Below are 18,357 nucleotides of genomic sequence, written 5' to 3'. Positions count from 1 at the left end.
GATACAAACCAAAGCAAAGCCAACAAAACTCCCTGAGAACTCTGCCCGTTTCTTCAAAGGGTTAAATGTTCATTTTTAATGAAATACCATAAAAGAACATGCATTCAGTATCCCAAGGACTGACAGAAAACGAGGGTCAGTGCTTTGGTCTCTTGAGCATCTGGCTTAGATTCCAACTCTCCCTTGAGATAAAATATTATTTGCTCTTAAAAACACATTTTTAACACATTTACACAGATTTTGATGCATTTCATTTATGTAAAAAAACCCACAACTTCTGGGTTATTCAAAGGGATGGAGAAAAGCAACCTCCTGTTTCTCAGTCTTACAGGTTGGGCTCATCACAGCAAAGAGGACAATTAGCATTAATAGATTCTTGACCTCTTAGTTATGGGTTGCATTAACTGCACTTATCTGGAGAGCTCAGCTCACTCATTTGAAATGCAGCTGCAGAAACAGGAAATGTCTTTGTCTTTAGAGGTGGCTAAAAAACTAAAGGAGATCAGGACAAACTTCATCCCAAATTGAGGCTCCATTCATTTTTATTAACACTAATGGCTCCAACAAAGAGAGCACTTGCAGTAAAAAGGAGTTTGTGGCTGGGGCTCACAGACCCTTGATGGGACGCAGGTAAAAAGGAAAACATCTTTTCTGCTGAAGAATTTTCCTTATCGTGTTTTTGCCTGTCTCATTAATAAGTTTGAGCAAGCTCCTCTGCTTTAATCTGTTACAAAAACTCAATTTCCACTTCACACGCTGAATTCTCTGTCAATAATACCAAATTTCCCCGTCAGATTTAATAGATGGAGTCAGAGATTCAGGTGTCTATCAGAGGCTGCCATATTCCCAGCAGAACAGGAAAAGCAGGGTATTTCAGTCTCTAAATCACACAACTGTAATTGGCAGTCATCAGTTTTGGCAACAACACGTTCTCACCATTTCACACTGCCAATCACCTTGGGTGGCTGTGGTGCCCCTAATAATTATCTATTATTGGCAGTGCTACACTGCTCAGTGGAGTGTGAGAGCTCATTCCAGGCTGAAGCCAAAACATTAAATACACATTAGTCTGGGCAGGCAGTGGAATGAAATTTCCACTGTAACTCTATCTGATTTCTGATTAGTTGGTGGAAACTGAGGGAAATACATATCAGCTAAGGAGCTTAGGCTTCCACTGCAGATTTTAGTCACTCATGCAAGTGGCATGCAAATCAATCTTCTTTTCTTTGTGTTTTAGCCACTAACTGACCAGCCAATAATTCTTAATTCCCTCTCTGAACACTTTGGGGATGTGAACTACCCGAAATCACCACTTATTCATCAAATTCCTTTCACTTGACCTTGGAATAGGTTAGCCTTGGCCTAGAGGTGAAAGGAAAATGTCCCTTAAATCAAGTGATGTTACACTTCATCTTGGAAACACTTAAAAGTACAAATTGCCAAAGGCTGGAAATAAACTACAAATCTTTTGTGACATGCAGAGCCTCACAAATTTTAGAGCTTGTTACTTTTGATTTAGATGACAAGCTGCAAGGGAACAGAAAGGTATTTTCACCCTTACCTTTTTACTCCCATTTGCCACAGAACACATGCAGGTATCCAGAAAAATGAGCATTTCTGGGAGTTACCTTTCTATACATTAATGCAAAAAAAGTCCCTATGCTGCTAGATCACACTGTCTGCTAATTGTATGGAAGTGGCATCCTCAATTCCATCCCCATGCCTTGCCAAAACAAAGCTAAACAGTACAGACTTTGATTTTATATTACAGCTTTTTCAAGTTTGCCTGTGCTATTATTTTAGAATTTGCCAAGTACAGTTCTGCAGTAAAACATTATAACCACATAAATTACTCCCTTTTACATGTAAGTATAGATCATCCTCATTTTTTTGAACAAGATCTGTAAAAACAATCAGTGATTCATGCAGCAGTTCATTGCTACAGTGCCTTTTAATTAACATTTAATTTTCCAAACATAATGTCCTATGGAGTCACTGTTTTCAGCTCCTAATGTCTGCTAAAACACTAAGTCTCTCTCAAAGTGCAAGAATAATAATTTGAATGTAAAATGTTAAAACACAGCCTTTGTCTTCCCTTTTTTCAGTGCAAGCCTTTTGAAGAGTTACAATTGCCTCAACAGTTGGAGCCACAGACCGAACCTGGCACGGAGAGAAACCCTCTTGTTTCATGGCTCCAGTAAAAAACTGTTTCCATTTGACTGAGCTGCATTTTAAAATCTTCATTTTGTTCATAGCCAGATCACTGTGGACAGCTCCAAAGGTAATGAGCTGATATCCTCTGGGTGCTGTGTGGTTTTTGGGGACAGGGAGAGGGGTGAGCCCAAACAGGGCCCTACAGGACACCCAGAGATGTGGAGCAGTGACTCACTGCAAGCACAAAACTCACAAGAATCGTAGGCAGAGCTCCAAAGAACCACCCTCATTGCATCAATCAGGGGCTCTGCAAAACTGTTATTCAGAGAATGAAGTCAGAATATAAAAGTTTGTAGCTCATAAATCCACTGGAAAAACAAACGATGGGTTTAAGCTGAGGCAGCGGCTGCAGAAGAGAAAGGACAATTCTACACAAACTGGTCCAGACCACCACACCCTGACCACACTAAAAGGGTGCAATGGCCACCACAGGGAAGACAGCAAGAGGGAACTGAGTTAGATTAATTAAAAATAAGGTGAATGAGCCCAGCTCAGCTGCACTGAGCCACACAGAGCTCTCTGGGAGTAAGCAGAGGTGTGAACTCCTCTGGGGTCTGTGCACAGACACAGAGCTAAAAGCACCCCTGCACCCCAGACTGAGGGCTCCTGAGTCAGCTTCCCACCAGGGACTTCTCCAAGCTCTGCTTTCCTGGATGACCCAGATCTCAGAGCCTCTTACATAATTACAGACTCACAACACAGAAGTTTGTTATTAGCTGAAAATTCAGATCTTGTGGCTAATAGATTGAGCTGCTGTAAACTGAAACAGGGCCCCATGTAAGTGAGATCCCTTGGAGGGGTGGTTGTGGCAGCAGCTGTGCTAAGCTTGTCAGCAGGTGACACTGGATCTGAAATTCTTACGCTGCTTAGAATATGGTTGCTGTCACCTTAACATGACTTCGTGCTGGGAGCCAGGGGAGACAAGAGAAACAACCATTGCATTGGTCCTGTGCATAACAAGTTCTTTGACAGCCCACTGTTTGTCCTGCATAAGCTTTATGCTTTATCTGGCACTGGAGCAGTACAGAGACATTTTGTACAGATCACTATCCACTGAAACAGCAAACCAGAACAAAAGAGAAATCACAGATATGGCAGATATTCTCTAACAGAAGCATCTTCTTGAAGCAGGCACTGGGTAGATGAAAAATAAAATTATATTTGCTTAAAATTAACAGAATTAAACTAAACAGCAGTTCCCTGAAGTGGAATTGGCAAGGACCTTCACTTCATTAATCTACTGGAGGAAAAAAGCAGCAGATTATTAAAATGGCCACTAATGGTCCCAGGTTCTGCCTAATGTTTTTCTTAAGCCTCTCCTTGGGCCTCCCAAGGTGCCCTGGACCAAACAAATCATCTCCTGCGTGGGCAATGCACTCTCTGGGTGCCCCTTGGAGGGCTGGCTGCACTCCCACCACACTCACACAGTCATTAATTAATTCATTAATGCAGAATTGCAGTGCTTTCACTTGGAGTTCTGCAGGGAGATGACCACATCCTCATATTTACATGTGCACCAGAGAAAGTGCAGGATCAAGACTGAATAAAATTAAGCCCATTATGTTGCAAAGCACAAGCCAAGTATTAAAAAAAGATTAGTCCAAGCAAAGATTTTATTATCTTTGTACTTCCTTCAGGCACAAACCAAAAAGAGTAGGTGAGTGTGCTGGTCCCAAACTGCAGAACAGATTACTTGAGAGGTGGCATGAGGAAGAACAGAACAAATGTTATTATCTACAGAGAATTTTTCTCATTCTAGATATGAAATGTCACCAAAAGAACAGCCTGTGTAATGTTCATTAACCTGAATCTTAATGATGGACTGAAATTACATTCTGTGTGTCAGAGAAAGACAAACTGACTGCCTAAATCAAAGGACAGCTCAGTCCAGTGAAGACTTTCTTTGTGTTCATTTTGAAGGTCACAGGAAGCTGTGCTGCCTTTTGGAAATGATAGATTTAAGCTCTGTTTGCTTGCTGTTTTGTTAAGGACTGAAACATTTCAGTCAAAATCTTTCAGTCAAACCTGTGCACAGTTCTGCAGATTTGGATGTGCATGTGTGCACCTAGACTGTTGTAGGCAGGATTTTTTTGGGAGAGCCCTGCACTTTGTGCTGGAGCTATTTTCATAGCAACCAGAGGGTACAGCATGTTCCCAAGTGCAATTTTTAGCAAAGCTTTCAAGCCAAACAGAATGTCCTTTGGCTGGCTGGAGTCAAAGCCTAACACAATAATGTGCATTTGTGAGGCAAAATCCTTCTTGAATGAGACAGAACCGGGGGCAGCTCGAGATTATTCACACTGAGTGTAAACAGTGGCAAAGGACAGACCTGCTGCCTTTCTGCTTCCATTTCCACTTCAGCTTCCCCCACACCTTTCCTTTGGGTTTGCACCTTTACTGACAAATGAAGGAATTGCACAAGAACCTGCAAAGGAACCCAGGAGTTCCAGGAGGTGTCCACTAAAACCTGTGAGCAGGGACAACAGGCCCAGGGATGGTCTCACAGACCTTGGGGGCAAGAGAAATGCACTGGGCCTGATCCAAATCCTTCTAGAAGCCAAAGGAATGATTCAAAGGATGAAAAAAGCTCCAGAATTAAAAAGGGGATTATGCTTGTACTGATAATGCACTTCACATCCACTTAACTTGATTTAAAATAGTCCTTGCACTGATCCAGCAATGTTTAACCTCCTCAGGGATGAAAAATTATTTGGTTAACAAATAGAATGAGTTTCCCTTTGCGCTTCCACAAAAAATTGAAGAAATGCTGGGCATTGACCAAGAAATTTCACCTTAAACAAACATTTCTAGTCAGACACTGATTGTCAATAAAATCAGTTCCAGTGATGGTGCTGCTGTCAGTACCTTGTTCTGGCTGGGTTTGTACCACATGTAAAAACCTCCCAGAGATTCCGTCCTCATTCCTGTGTTACCAGCAACAATCATTTCACAGTTGGGCATTTCCTCAATATGCCAGGAAATATTTCCAAAGGGAAATTCATCCAACTTTGCTGCAACACCACAAATTTTGTCCCTCAGCACAGGCTCAGTGGTGACAAGAAGGGACCTCCAAAGCCTCTGAATGTCATCCAGGGCACAGGAGAAGTTTGACCTCATGGGTTTGTTAAGGTACCTGGGTTTCTGGTTGCAAGGATCAATTCCATGATTCCAATGTAAGTTTAGCCTGGAGCAGAACTGATGACTTATTCATTGCTTTGCTCAGGTGTGCCTGGGCTGAAATGTACCTGCTGAAACAGGTATGGGCATCTGGGTGATGCACCATGAGGGAAGCATCAGCTTTCTCACAGTGCATCCCAATCCAGGGAGGCACTTTGTGACAGCATCTGTCTGCAGCATCTAAAATATACATTGTTTTAGGGACTGACAGCACTAAAACCCACTTTTTTTTATTTTCTCATTAAACCAAAAACCTCACACTGTACTGCATATATCCCGTTTACTCTCTAGAGGAAAAAAGCAATTTTACTGCCCAAAAAATGATAATTTGAGAAAAAAAGATGTTTGCTTTGAGATATGCTTCTTGCAAATGACCTGGATATATTGCATCTGCACCAGGATTGCAATGAAGGATTAATGGAGTGCCAGAAAGAGAGGTCTAAGACCAACTCTATGTGTCATTTAATTGCTTTGTCATCTGCATCTGGAATTAAAAACAACTGCCTGAAAGCAACAAAATAATTTTATCAGTCAAAAAGATTGGGGTTACTTCCATGGGTCAGCACTGCTGTCTTGAAAATAACCTCATTCCACAATGCATTAAAAATATGTATTCATTGGTGAGGTATTCTGAGGGGAAAACATTCACATAACTTGCTCCTTTCCCAACCCATGGTGTTTTCAGTTTGACCATCACAGGCTCAGGGAGGGAGGCAAAAAAGCCTGAGGGAGGCAAAAAAGCTCCTAAAAGTGAGTTCCTTTGGGAAAAAGAGGGATTAATCCAGCCTGACGTCAGCAGCTCTTTAACCCTCAGCAGCCTGATCCTTGGAATGCCAAGGAGAATTTCCAAAGGTTTTGATACCAAAACAATTTATTGTCTTTTCTTTTTTTACCTTTTATGTATTCTCAGTGCCCTTAGCATGCATACTTGTAATTCCTCAAGTCTGATAATTTAGTAGAGTCCTGATATTCTATTAAGCCAGAAAACCAAACATCCTAAAGGCCTCACAGTTAGAGGCCAGAAAGCCCTACACTACCTTGAGAAACCAAGGTCTCCTCTCAAATACATCCTGTAAACTAAGATTAAGCCCAGCCAGGAATAAATACTTCAAGATAAAAAGATACCACACTACTCATTCAAGCATCTCATTGGGCCATCTTTGGTAGATATGCTAATTTGCAAGGTCTATAAAATTGCACACACGATCTATCATGTGTACGCATTTCAGCGTGCTCCAGCTTGGTGAGGTGTTACACCACAAAAATCCTTATTAAATACCAAGGTAAAACCCCTTTAACCCTTAACCATGCCTAGCTCTTCATTTTAACACCAAGGAAAAGGTATCCTGCTGTGTGCCAAGCAGGAATCAAACACAAGGCCCCGTTCACTGGGAGCATGGATCACAGCGGGATCGCGGCAGGATCCCAGCAGGATCCTGGTAGGATCCCAGCAAGATTTCAGCAGGATCCCAGCAGGAATTGCTCACCTGGGTGATGCAGGCTCCAGTGAAGGCCACGATGACGGCCACGATGTTGACGGTGAGCTGGAACTGCAGGAACTTGGAGATGCTGTCGTAGACGTTGCGGCCCCACATGACGGCCTTGACGATGCTGCTGAAGTTGTCGTCCGTCAGGATGATGTCCGAGGCCTCCTTGGCCACGTCCGTGCCCGCGATGCCCTGGGGAGAGGGGTTGGGAATGAGATTCCCTGCTGGACAGCACAAATCTCCACAGTCAAAGCCCACAGGTTTTTATATTTCCTGGAATTTCGCTAATTCGGCCTGGTTTTGATGTGAGTTAGGCCGCAGAAAAGGGAATTGAGAGAGAGCAGAGGAATTCATGTGGTGATGGCTCTGAGTATTTTATCAGCTTAAAGACTGCTGATTATATGAGGTATTTTTGTCATTGATGGTGTTTTTTTATTTTCCATGAACAGAACTGGTAACAAAAATGACAATTATGTGTCTTTATATACAGTCAGAGTACACATGGAAGACACCTTTCCAATTAGTGGTGGATTTTACCACAGCAAAAGAGAACTCCAGTGTTGTGAAGAAGAAGTTCCTTTTTCTGTATGGGCACAGGATTCTGCATAAAGCCAATAATTAATTAGACAAAATCCTGAAGAAGTATCAAAACAAGCAATGCTAGTAATCCAAGTGAATTAAAGGATTCTGAGTCAATATAACTCATTCCAATATATTCCTTCACTGACAAGTAATAACTAAACAACTTCACATTCAATGAATGGAAAAGCCCTTACAGCAAATTCATAATGGCACAAACATCAAGATTATACCATTGCAAAGCCAACATCAGCTTTTTTAAGTGCTGGTCCATCGTTGGTTCCATCCCCAGTCACAGCTACCACCTGCCTCTGTTCCACCTGTGTGCTGTCAATAATACCTGCAAAAAATGTATGTATGGGTGTGTGTTTACAGACATTTATAATGTCAATGCAATAATTAGCAAGATAAAAGGTCCCTGTAAAAAAGCAGGCTCTGTATAATACAGATTGGATAACACCACACAGTTTTACAGAGATTAAAAAGGCAGATCTTTAAGGAAAATAATGATGAAAGCTGCAGCATCACCACCATCCACTACTAAACATCACCATTAGGATTTACATGGAAAGTTCTGATCCTGCATCATCAACACATCAACAAAACCTGCTCAGGCTTCAAAGGCAATGAGAGCAGCTCATTATGTCCTTCTGGCAGATTCCTGCTATTCAAAGTGTCACAGCCCAGCACTGATCAAACATCGATGGAAAGGATTTGCCAAAAACTTAAGTTCATGTTTAGGCCTCTCCTAAACTGGGACCCAGCTGTAATATCAGCTTTACTAAGAGGCCTTCTTAACCTAGAGATAACAAAAGGCATTCACGAATTTTATGCAGCTGGAGAACTTTGGCAGCCACGTTCAATTTTGCCAAACAATGATTAAGGAGATACAAACTAATTCTTTAAATTCTGAAACCAAGCATTTTAATAAAGAGATAGAATAAAATAATTTCTACTTTCATTTTGAGATCATTTGAGAGAAATAAAAACCCCTTTTCACTTGGTGAATCAAGTTTTTCACACAACAAGGCTGCAGGGAATTATTTTCCACTTATGATAATGAAAGTCAGGAAAATAATGAAGAATTTTTCAGAGGCTACAGAAGCAGCCCAGGTTTTTATAGGATGAAGATCATTCACGATTCATGTTTCTATTTCCATGTCAGGGTCCATTTGAGTAAAAGTCCAGAACACAGGATTTGTTGTGTAGGATACAAGAACTCCTTTCCATATTGATAACTTAGGGGAGGAAAATGACAGGATTCCTTTTGCAACACATTTTGCACAAAGTCATTACCTCCAAAAACAATCATCCAAACCTACCCAGTGTGAAAAGCTTTCACTCTGCTCTAAAAAAGAAATTCCCTTCCATATCAGATAACCAAGGAGAAATAGGAAATTGCAGATTACAGAGCAATAGCTGCCTCTTGGCAAGGTTCAGGCTTATCAGGCACCAGAAGATTGCAGTGGCCTGTGCAAGCAGTTAGTGCCCTGTATTTTTCAGAGTTATGAAAATGAGAAAAAAAAGCCCTATTCACTTTCCACTGGTAGTATGATCTCAGAAAAATGGCAATTACTCTGATAAGATCTCACAATTAGAGCTTTCAGTTTGTTGGGGTGATTTGCCTTTGGTATTACTAAATAAACAGGAACATCATCTGTCACTACTGTTAAAAACATTTACTTTGTCTTGTTATTAACACATCCTTTGATGCTAAATTAATAGTTTAAGCTTCTGAAATAAAAAAAAAGTCATTAAAATCTCTGGCTCATTAAGGTATTAACTGCTCCAAAGAGGTCGATAGTATCTGCTCACAACTGGGCTCCAAGTGGGAGCACAACCCAAATCAAGTTGAAGAGGCTCAAACAAATGATCTCCTAATAGAGATAAATGGATATAAATAGAGACTGTGCTGATGACTGTGCCACCAACTGCCCTCCATCAGCCAGCTCCTGGGTGCTGCCAACTCATTCACAAGGTTTAGGAGACAGTTTTGTCCCAAAATCCAAACTATGCAGCCAGGATGAGCCCAGAGCTAAATGCAGCCATGGAAAACCAGACATTAAAAGGTCTCAGGTATCATCAGCACCTGAGCCCCAGACCTTCCCCACAGTGCCCACTGGGAGTGCCACAGGAAATGTGTGGAATTCTGGGGATGGATTTCAGTGCTACCCATGGAAGAGAGAAGGACTTTGCAAAACACCCATCTGTACATCAGACAAATTTCTAAAATGGAGCAGCCACGATTATTTGGGATTCAGAGGATTTATCACAGCTCTGCCAACACTCCCTGACTTCTGCCTGCTCTTTCTAATCTCTTCCTCCTCCCTGCTTCCTCCCATTGCTGAATGTTTGCCTTCTTCCCAGCACGTGCCTCCCTCCAAACACATTAAGGTTTGTTTTTAATATGCTGTCAATGGCTGTGATAAGGTTTCACCTCAAGAATTCTCTTCAGTACTGAGAAATGTGCACAGATAAAATTCACAGTGTGAGGAGACCAAAGAGAGGAAGGATGCCCAGGAAGGGCTCTCCCTCTGAGCTGTGGGGATTAATCTCTGATGTGATCAGGGAAAAATGTGACTGAGGGCATGAGCTGACAGGCTGCCAGTAAAGAGAACATTCCCTGGCCTTTGCACTCAGTCCAAGTGGCTGAAAAGAAGCTCCAGTAATAATCAATCATGTCTAACAACCAGGAAATTTCTTCCAACTATACAGCTTTCCTCCAGTTGAATGCTTACCTACAGAATTTTAATAAAAACAGGTTTTCACGGGGAATTCTTCTACTCTCAGCAAAGCTTCCTGCCAAAACAGCCTTTGCTCTTTCACTGGCCTCTTCCCTCTGTTGAGCTGTTTGGCCATAACTTCCTCCTGTCACAAAGAATTTCATTCAACAGCCCCAGGAGCACACCTCGAGCAGAACATGACAGTGTGCTCCACACAGGGATCCCGCTGATGTGGCAGGAATTTGGGCAGGAAATTTGGGCAGGAATTTATCCTGTGGCTTGCATAAGACACAAGTTTCTCAGAGCAAGCAGCTTGTGTCAGATGAGGGCAAAGATCAGATTTAAAACAACCATGCAGAGCTGTCAAGAAGGGCTCTAAATGCATAAGTCTGCTATAAAAAGTACAAAATACAAGATACAAAACAGAAATATATCCTACATCTCCCACCTTCCTCCCATCTAACACTAAGCAAGCATTAAATCAAATCCACTCAGGATAATAACTCAGGGAATAGCAGCCAACAATGTCTCTTCTGCACCCATGGCTCAGCTCAAACCCATCAGAGTCAGCCCCAGGTTCTCCCTCGGTCACAGGACAAGCGCTGCTCTACTTAAACAGTCCTTGCTCGTCACCCTTTGAGTTGCATCTGTTAGAAACTCTTGGGAGAAAAAAAAAATCCTGGTTTAGAGATTTCTTTCTGTCTCAACTGCTTAAAACAGGCAGGAAAATTCAGCTCCAGCTGAGGATTTCAGGGCTGAAGCCCAGTTCAGGGTTAGAGAGGCAGGAAAGCTGATCCTCCCTCAGGATCACACAGATTTGTGTTTCTTTGACAAGCTAAACAGAGGTACAGCCATGTATTTTCATGAACACATCCTCTTCAGGTTAGTTTTTAATATTTCCAAACTTCTGGAAGCTCCCTGTTAATGTAACGAGAATTTGCAAAGTCTGTCTGAAGGAGAAAGCTCACATTTATTTCAGTTACATGTTTGGGTACCTGCCTGGATAGAAGTTGAAAGGTTGTTTTTATATAAAAATGTTCTATATGACATTACAGACAGCATTGGGAATCAAGTGAAAATTCCTCCCCAAAGTTCAGAATATCAATTAATACCATTTTCTGTATTTTGATTATTGTACCCATCTCACAGCTTTCCACATTAATGAGGTTATGAACATACTACCATGCCATGAAATAACAGTTGAAATATTTGAGTAATTAAGGGTAATTACTAAAAATCTTTTCTTCTTAAAGTTTCCTTTCTGTTTGATAACAAATTTGCCCTACATGACAATAGCTGTTTTTAATATCACCAAAAATTATTCCAGTCTAATTTAAATATATTGGAAGGTACCACTTGTTTAATTGGTTAACTGAGCATTTCTTTGATCTTTTCTTCTGATGATATTTCCCATCAGTGTTAAGCAACTGTTTCCTGCAGTGTTTTTAAAAGATAAACTGACAATTTTGAATTATTTCAGCAACAGCACAGTAACCTCACATGAGTATAAATTATATGTGATTTTACTTGTTATATTTTGAAACAGAGTTAAAAATATGAAATTTTAAATTTGACAAATAATAATATGAAATTTTTAAAATATGAAAAGGTGTCTTAAAACCCATCCCAAATTGTATTTCAGTGAGACTGGGATTTTGGTGAAAAGCAGTTTGTGATGATAAATCACTTTGATGGGTGTTTTTCCAATCTACCTCTACTTCAAAGCCATAAATATTTGACTGCAAGTGTCTGCCCAGGCTGAAATGCTGAACCATGCCCTTCTCTGGTCCCTGAGCAGTACTGAAAACAAAAGTGAAAAATAAAAATGATCCTTTTGTTGGGTGGGATTGTGCTATGTTAAGGGGAAAAAAGATTCCCTCCAGCAGCTGTATGTCATTAAAAATTAAATATAAAAAAAGTTTATTTTCTGATGTGTGTTTTTAGCCTAGAGCAGATAGAATACATCAAAGGGGAGAAAATCCTCTCAATCCCTCAAGTGTCTGAGAAAAACATAACATTTTAATAAGAGGCCCAAAACTAGTGAACATTTAAATAGTTTCTTGTAACTTTTAATGGCCCTTGGAGTATTACCAGCCGAAAAATTCCATCATGATTTCCACAGACTTGTTCTTGAACTTTGTGAAGACACTTAATTGCTCTCTCGACCTTGTCACATCTTTAAAACATTAATTGTGGTACTTGCATGTGGCATTCAGTAGGAGTAAATATCTTTTGGGCTGTCCAAGTGCTTATGTTACAAACCATCAACAATTTGCTATTCCTTTTTTCTCCAGCTCTCTATTGATTTCAATTTCCCTGGCAAAGGTTTCCTGCTCCTCTTGAGGGAAAATCCTGAATGATTCAGACGAGCACTCCTGAGGGACTTGGTTAATCCACTTAATGAAACACAAATTGTTGTGTTTCTGAAACAAATCAGCTGCTGGCCTGAACAAGGGCTGTTCTCTGAGAACAGGATCCTGGAGCACAGGGTTTGAGATGCACTGCTGAGGAGACTTCAGCTGACCTTGGGCAGGTCTAACACCGACCCATGAAGATAAAAATGCCTCCAAACCTTTCTAATCCTGAACAAGCCTCTGCTGGAAAACTATTTTGGAGCACACCTCCCCCAGAAATGTGTATTATTTATTAATTACACATAGGTACTGCCTACTAATAAATTGTGTACATTAGAAGATATACATATAAAAGGGGGGGATGGAGATGATACATTCTGTCTCCAGCTGCCCCATACAGTGCCCCATCCAGTACCACCCATTTCCACTGGTCTCAAGCCCAAATAACCCAACTGATCCAATCTTCAACTTCACAATGGAACTTCTGCTATAGAGTCATTTAGGCATTTTTAAGAATTGCACGATGCTCAAAAGCCTTTGTAATCAGCCATATCTGGAATCATAGAAACAAAACCTAAAGGATTTCCTACCTAAATGTGGAATAATATTGGAGTAGTCAACAGCTGAAAACAGGTATGTGATCAGCTGGATCTTAGCCTGAGCTTTAGCTGCTCCAAGAATTGCTAAAGGGGCTCTCCAGACTTTCCAGGGCATTAGCAAAGTATTCCAGCTCTTTCTTCATCAGGAAACAGCAACCTGATGACAGGGCTTCTACCTGAGCATGGCCAAAAATGATGTTATTCCTGCTCAGAAACTGCCTGATTTCACCAGCCATGAAGTGTGAGCCTCCAAGTCAACTGAATAAGATGCCGTCATCAAAAGAAAGAAGGAAACTGCAAACCAAACCATCTTTAATGGCAGCATTCCACCTGCAGACAGCATGGGGAGAGAATGGAGTTTGGATGGTACATTTCCTACAGGGCAGACTCTAAAAATACAGGAATCTAAAGGGAGCCTATGCAAATCCCACAGTTAAATTAGCCTATAGGAAAAATGGAATTGGCTGAAAATCCCCATCTCCACTGGGCAGCTCCCAGTTTCACCATCCCAATAACTGCTGCTGGGACAGGAAAAGGTTTTTTTTTCCTCTTTGAATGCTCTTTAGGATAATTCTGGGAGAAGAGATGCACTGGAGTGACTGGATTCACTCTGAATGAGATTGCTCTTGCTTCACTCATAAAGCAGTGCAGGCAAAGACAAAAAAATCTACGTCTCCTCTTGTTTATATCCTGTTTCCCAGCAATATTTTCTTTCTGCCCTCCAAATGCACATTTTCCCTCCCAGCTCGAGTCTCATTCCAATTAAAAGTCACAAGGCAAATATGAGATTGCCTAAATCCACTTGCCAGGCATCTTGTTGCTATTTCTCTCATTCCTGCCAAGGAGTTTCCTATTATTTTCCATGTCAAGGCTGAGGTAGAACACAAACACAAGAGGGCAAGAAAACTTCTTTGTGTGGTGCAGTTAAAGATGACAACTCAGGTGGATTTGTAACAGTGAAATCAAAGCAGATGATGGGCTTCAACACCTTCATCATTGATTTCCAGCCCCCCACAAGCAGTTTGCACCCACCTTTCACCAAAGTGTGTTTGTCCGTGGGGGAAGAGCGAGCAAGCACCCGGAGCTTTGGCCAGATTTTGTCAATCCGCTCCTGCTCGATCTGCAGGGGAGGAACACAAAAAAGAACCCAAACAGTAAAACCTCCAGCCTGTGATGAGCAGAGTTTGTGTTATTGTGTCAGAAAATTCCCCTGATTGCTCAAACCTGCAGCTTTTCTCCAAAGCACAGAAAAATTCCAGCAGCCATCGATGCTGCAAGGGAAGACAAGGCCAGTACTAACAGGGCTCAGCTGCTGGCTAACATAGGTAAATTCTTCCACAATATCTAACCAGCCTTTCTTATCATCTTTATGGATAATTCCACCCAGAATCATCATTCTAGATAAAGGATACTGGAGTTTCTCAAAGCTGATCAAACCTGTTTACAAGTTTGTTATTCTACTCCACAGGAGAACCCAAATCCTTCATTTAGCACCAATAATGGCAAGATTTTTTTGTGTAACAACAGGAACAAAGCCAAACTTGTTGCATTTACTAACATTCCCAGGATTCCTCCCATCCATGCAGAGAGCACACGACTGTGTCCACTCATTTAAGGTGGACTCAAGAGCCAGCATAGATTTTTCTTTTTTAGAACTGTGTCTGAGCTCCATCTTTGATGAGGAGTTAAAAACTTTCCAAAGGATGGATTATTTTTAATGCAAATCATTGCTGTGAGTACATTGGAGAAAGTGGAATAAATTAAAGAAATGAGAGGAGCTGGTTCTCAGTAGAGATTGCATTTTAGGAGCAAAATTGCTGTTGAGTTCCTTCTCCTCCTTGCCATAAACCTGCAAGGTTCCTTCTCCTCCCTGCAATAACCTGCCTCAATGGGCTTTGTTTTGATTTCTTGTGGAGTAGTGCAGTGGTTCTAAAAACTGCAGAATTAGGCCTGCACTAAACTGATACTGGAAGAGTAAAGAGTGGAATTTCACCCCTGTTTTGAATTACAAAAAGTTAGTGGGAGAAAAAAGTAGGAATTTTTCCAAGCAGTCTTTATGTTATGAGGCGCATACCAGTGCAGGAGAATATTTTGGTGTTTTCACTGGGTTTTGTTTACCTCTCCCTTCTCATTTCGGATCCTCCTGTTGAACTCCTTGCCCTCGAGGCAGAGGAAGTCCTCTCCGGGGTGGATGATGCCACATTTGATGGCGATGGCACGCGCAGTGTTGATGTTGTCCCCGGTGACCATGCGCACGGTGATCCCGGCTCGCTGGCACTTCCGGATGGCTTCTGGCACCTGCAGAGGATCCCTCAGGGTTTTAGCTTTTGTATTTTTCAAATCCTGTACTGTAACTCTAAACTCCATACAGAGTGCTAGTTAACTGTCTTCACATTTTGGTCAGATAAAATTATTGATTACACAAAAGTGCTGCCACGCTCATAAATTGTGCACATTATAAGATATACAAGAGTTCTTCTCTAGGCCTGGAACTCAAGGACACCTCACTGCCTCAGGCCCCAAAAAGTATAAACAGAAGTGAGCTGGGAGGAGCAAACTGGGGGTAAATGACTTCATTACCTGCAGTTCTAATTGGAGCATTGACCCCTGATGTGTGAATGGCCAAACTGATCATGGTGGGACAAACTCGTGCCCATGGCCCCCCTTGGCTGCAGCCTCTGGAGGCTGTGGCTGCCCCAGCTGTGCCTGCTGAAGGCTTTCATCAATCCCCACTTTATTCCCTGAACCTTGCCTGGCCTCTGCTCTAGAGGCCCTCCAAGGCATCACAGAAGCAAAGCAAGGGCAAAGAAAACTCCTGGATCAGAGTTAAACACAAGGCAGGTGTCCCCATCCAGAAAAATTTCAGGCTAAGGAATGCCTGAAGCAGGAAGGGGAATCAGATGTGTTTTATTGTAACTTGACTGTTCTGGAGTTGGGGTCACTCCACAAACAAGGCAAATCTTGTATCAAGTAAAAAAATTCTCTTTTAGATCAGTTCCTACAACTTTCTCCTGGCTTGAATAAAAATGAGTGCTCTGCAGCTTTTTTGACCTTTAGCAGCTGAACAAAACTACTCAACACATGTAAATATGAATGGACAATACAAACATTCTGTATAGAAAATTACTTCTGATCCAAATCTTCCTTTCAAGATTTTAAAGTTATTGTGATTTAGCACTACTTAATTCATGCTTATCAACAGGTGGAATTCCTAAATACAGGAGTTTAAAATTATTATTTTACTTATTTCAAAATCATTAAAATGAAGCCTGATTTTACTGATGCCTTTTCATGCATGAGATAAACTTCTGCTGCACAGGAAATGTATCAGGGAAAGAGATATATTCAGGGTATAACAGGAGCTGTGAGATTAATGAAGGGGCTCCGTTCTGACTTGGCATCATACACATCTTATTTTAAAAAAATAAATTCAGGCATTAAAAGAAAAGATTGATTTCTAATAATTAAATAAAGCTGGTTTAATACAGTACTTCAGTAAATGAAGGCTATAGAAAGGTTCCATGTTTATAGCTCAGTTTCAGATGGGGAAAAAAATTCTGTTCCCTTAAACTACATCCTAATTAATTATAATTTCTAAGTAAATATCACTAACCAATTAATTCAGTCTCATCACATTTTTGCATTATTTTGCATTATTGTTATGAAAGCGTTATTTCTTCAAGAGAAAAACAGCAATATTATTTAAAGTGGGAGAGTGAGGAATGTGTTTAACATGTCCAGAACAGCCTGGATGTCATTGTTCAGCACAGCACCACTTCTCTAAATTTCATTTTTACCTACAAGAGCCTAGAGCAGCCCAGGATTCATCATGGAGGCTGAAGCCCTTCACAGAGTGAAGGGAAGTGATCTGCCTTACTCAGAAAATGGCAATGCACAAGTATTAAAAAATATTTTAAAACCACACAACTATTTAAGAAAAGGTATCAAAATGGATATTACTGTCTGTATTCAGTGCACAACCTCCAGCACAGATATAAATGTGTTGTGAAACTCAATGCCAATTCGAGTGGATTCATCTCATCCATTAGTGCAGAAAATGCTGAGAAAAGGAAAAACCATCTCCAACATTATACTGCTAATTTTATGCATTTCTAGATATTTTCATTTCCTCTGTAGCCACAAGTAGGGGACACCACTGTGTGTTTTATTATATATTATTATATATATTATATCTTGATATATATTACAAATGCTTTACACATACACCACTGAGTGTATTGCTCTGAGCCAGTGTAGCACACCTTGGGCTTTAAGGGATTTCCTGGGACCAGGAAGGCACTGAAAACCCTAAACTCCTCCACCACACCACAGATAATGGTTCTCCCAGCCTGGGAATAATTTCACACCAGGTTTGTGAATATTTATTAAAGGCATTTTGTGGAGTTCCTGCTTTCCAAAATGCCTCCCTAAACCAACACCTCAGTAAGGACCAGAGCAGAACTTTCCCCAGGATTCCCAGGAAGATCCTCCACCCACAGGACGTGCTGTTTGCAGGACTCTGTCAACACAGATCACAAAATCAAGGGCAGAATGCAGGGACAGAGCTTTATCTTCCCATTTCCACACCTCTAATTGGGAATATTTTCCCCACAAGTTGTACACCCTGGAAAAAATATTTCCACCTGAAGCCTTTTAGTGATGTGAAATAGGTTTCTGTAGGGGAATATATGATCAGCTCCAGTCTGTTCCTTAAGCAAATGACCCCTGATCTCCCCAGTTTCCACATTCATAATCCTGCCTAAATCCCATTTGTCAATTGGAAATGCTTTTGGTAGCCACTTGAAGCTGTGGTGACCCTCATGTATAGGACAGGACAGATTTAGATGGAAATCTGGAAAACCAGCCCAATGGATGGACTGTGAAGGAGAAAAATAAATTATAGTGCAAGCAGAAAGAAAGGATACTGCCATGAAGGGTCAGTCCCATTGAGCAAGGTCAGGGGAGAACAGCTCCAGTTGCAAACAGGTCTCAAACTCACATCTAACTGGAGAAATCATCCTGTTTTCCTCTCTTGTCATTTTCTGGACAGCTGGTGGGTGGTATCTGATTTAATAGTGTGTACAGTAATTACAGTTAAAATATTGTTCATATTTTTTTTATTGCTGTAAGGGAGAAAGAGTGTTGGCAGACTGAGTGGGCAGAGGAAGCAGATATTTTCCATCAGTTTTGCAGAGCTTAAGTACACATTTCACAATTTTTGGGG

The 18,357-nt window shown here is 41.1% G+C and overlaps 1 protein-coding gene across 12 annotated transcripts in view; it reads right to left on the bottom strand.

Annotated features, from left to right (window-relative positions):
* Positions 1–18,357, bottom strand: part of ATP2B2 (ATPase plasma membrane Ca2+ transporting 2) — a 301,755-nt gene that overhangs the window by 27,900 nt on the left and 255,498 nt on the right. For all 12 annotated transcript variants that reach the window (XM_066558014.1, XM_066558016.1, XM_066558015.1 and 9 more), the window contains 4 exons: positions 15,252–15,431; positions 14,166–14,253; positions 7,691–7,797; positions 6,879–7,070 (listed from right to left, as the gene is read on the bottom strand). In XM_066558014.1, coding sequence (XP_066414111.1) covers positions 6,879–7,070; positions 7,691–7,797; positions 14,166–14,253; positions 15,252–15,431 — 567 coding nt within the window. The remainder of the gene's footprint in view (positions 1–6,878; positions 7,071–7,690; positions 7,798–14,165; positions 14,254–15,251; positions 15,432–18,357) is intronic.

This window comes from Molothrus aeneus, chromosome 12 (assembly GCF_037042795.1).
Source record: "Molothrus aeneus isolate 106 chromosome 12, BPBGC_Maene_1.0, whole genome shotgun sequence".
NCBI lineage: Eukaryota > Metazoa > Chordata > Aves > Passeriformes > Icteridae > Molothrus > Molothrus aeneus.
Note: the sequence above shows the minus strand (reverse complement) of the source record. Positions and strands in the feature narration are given on the sequence as shown.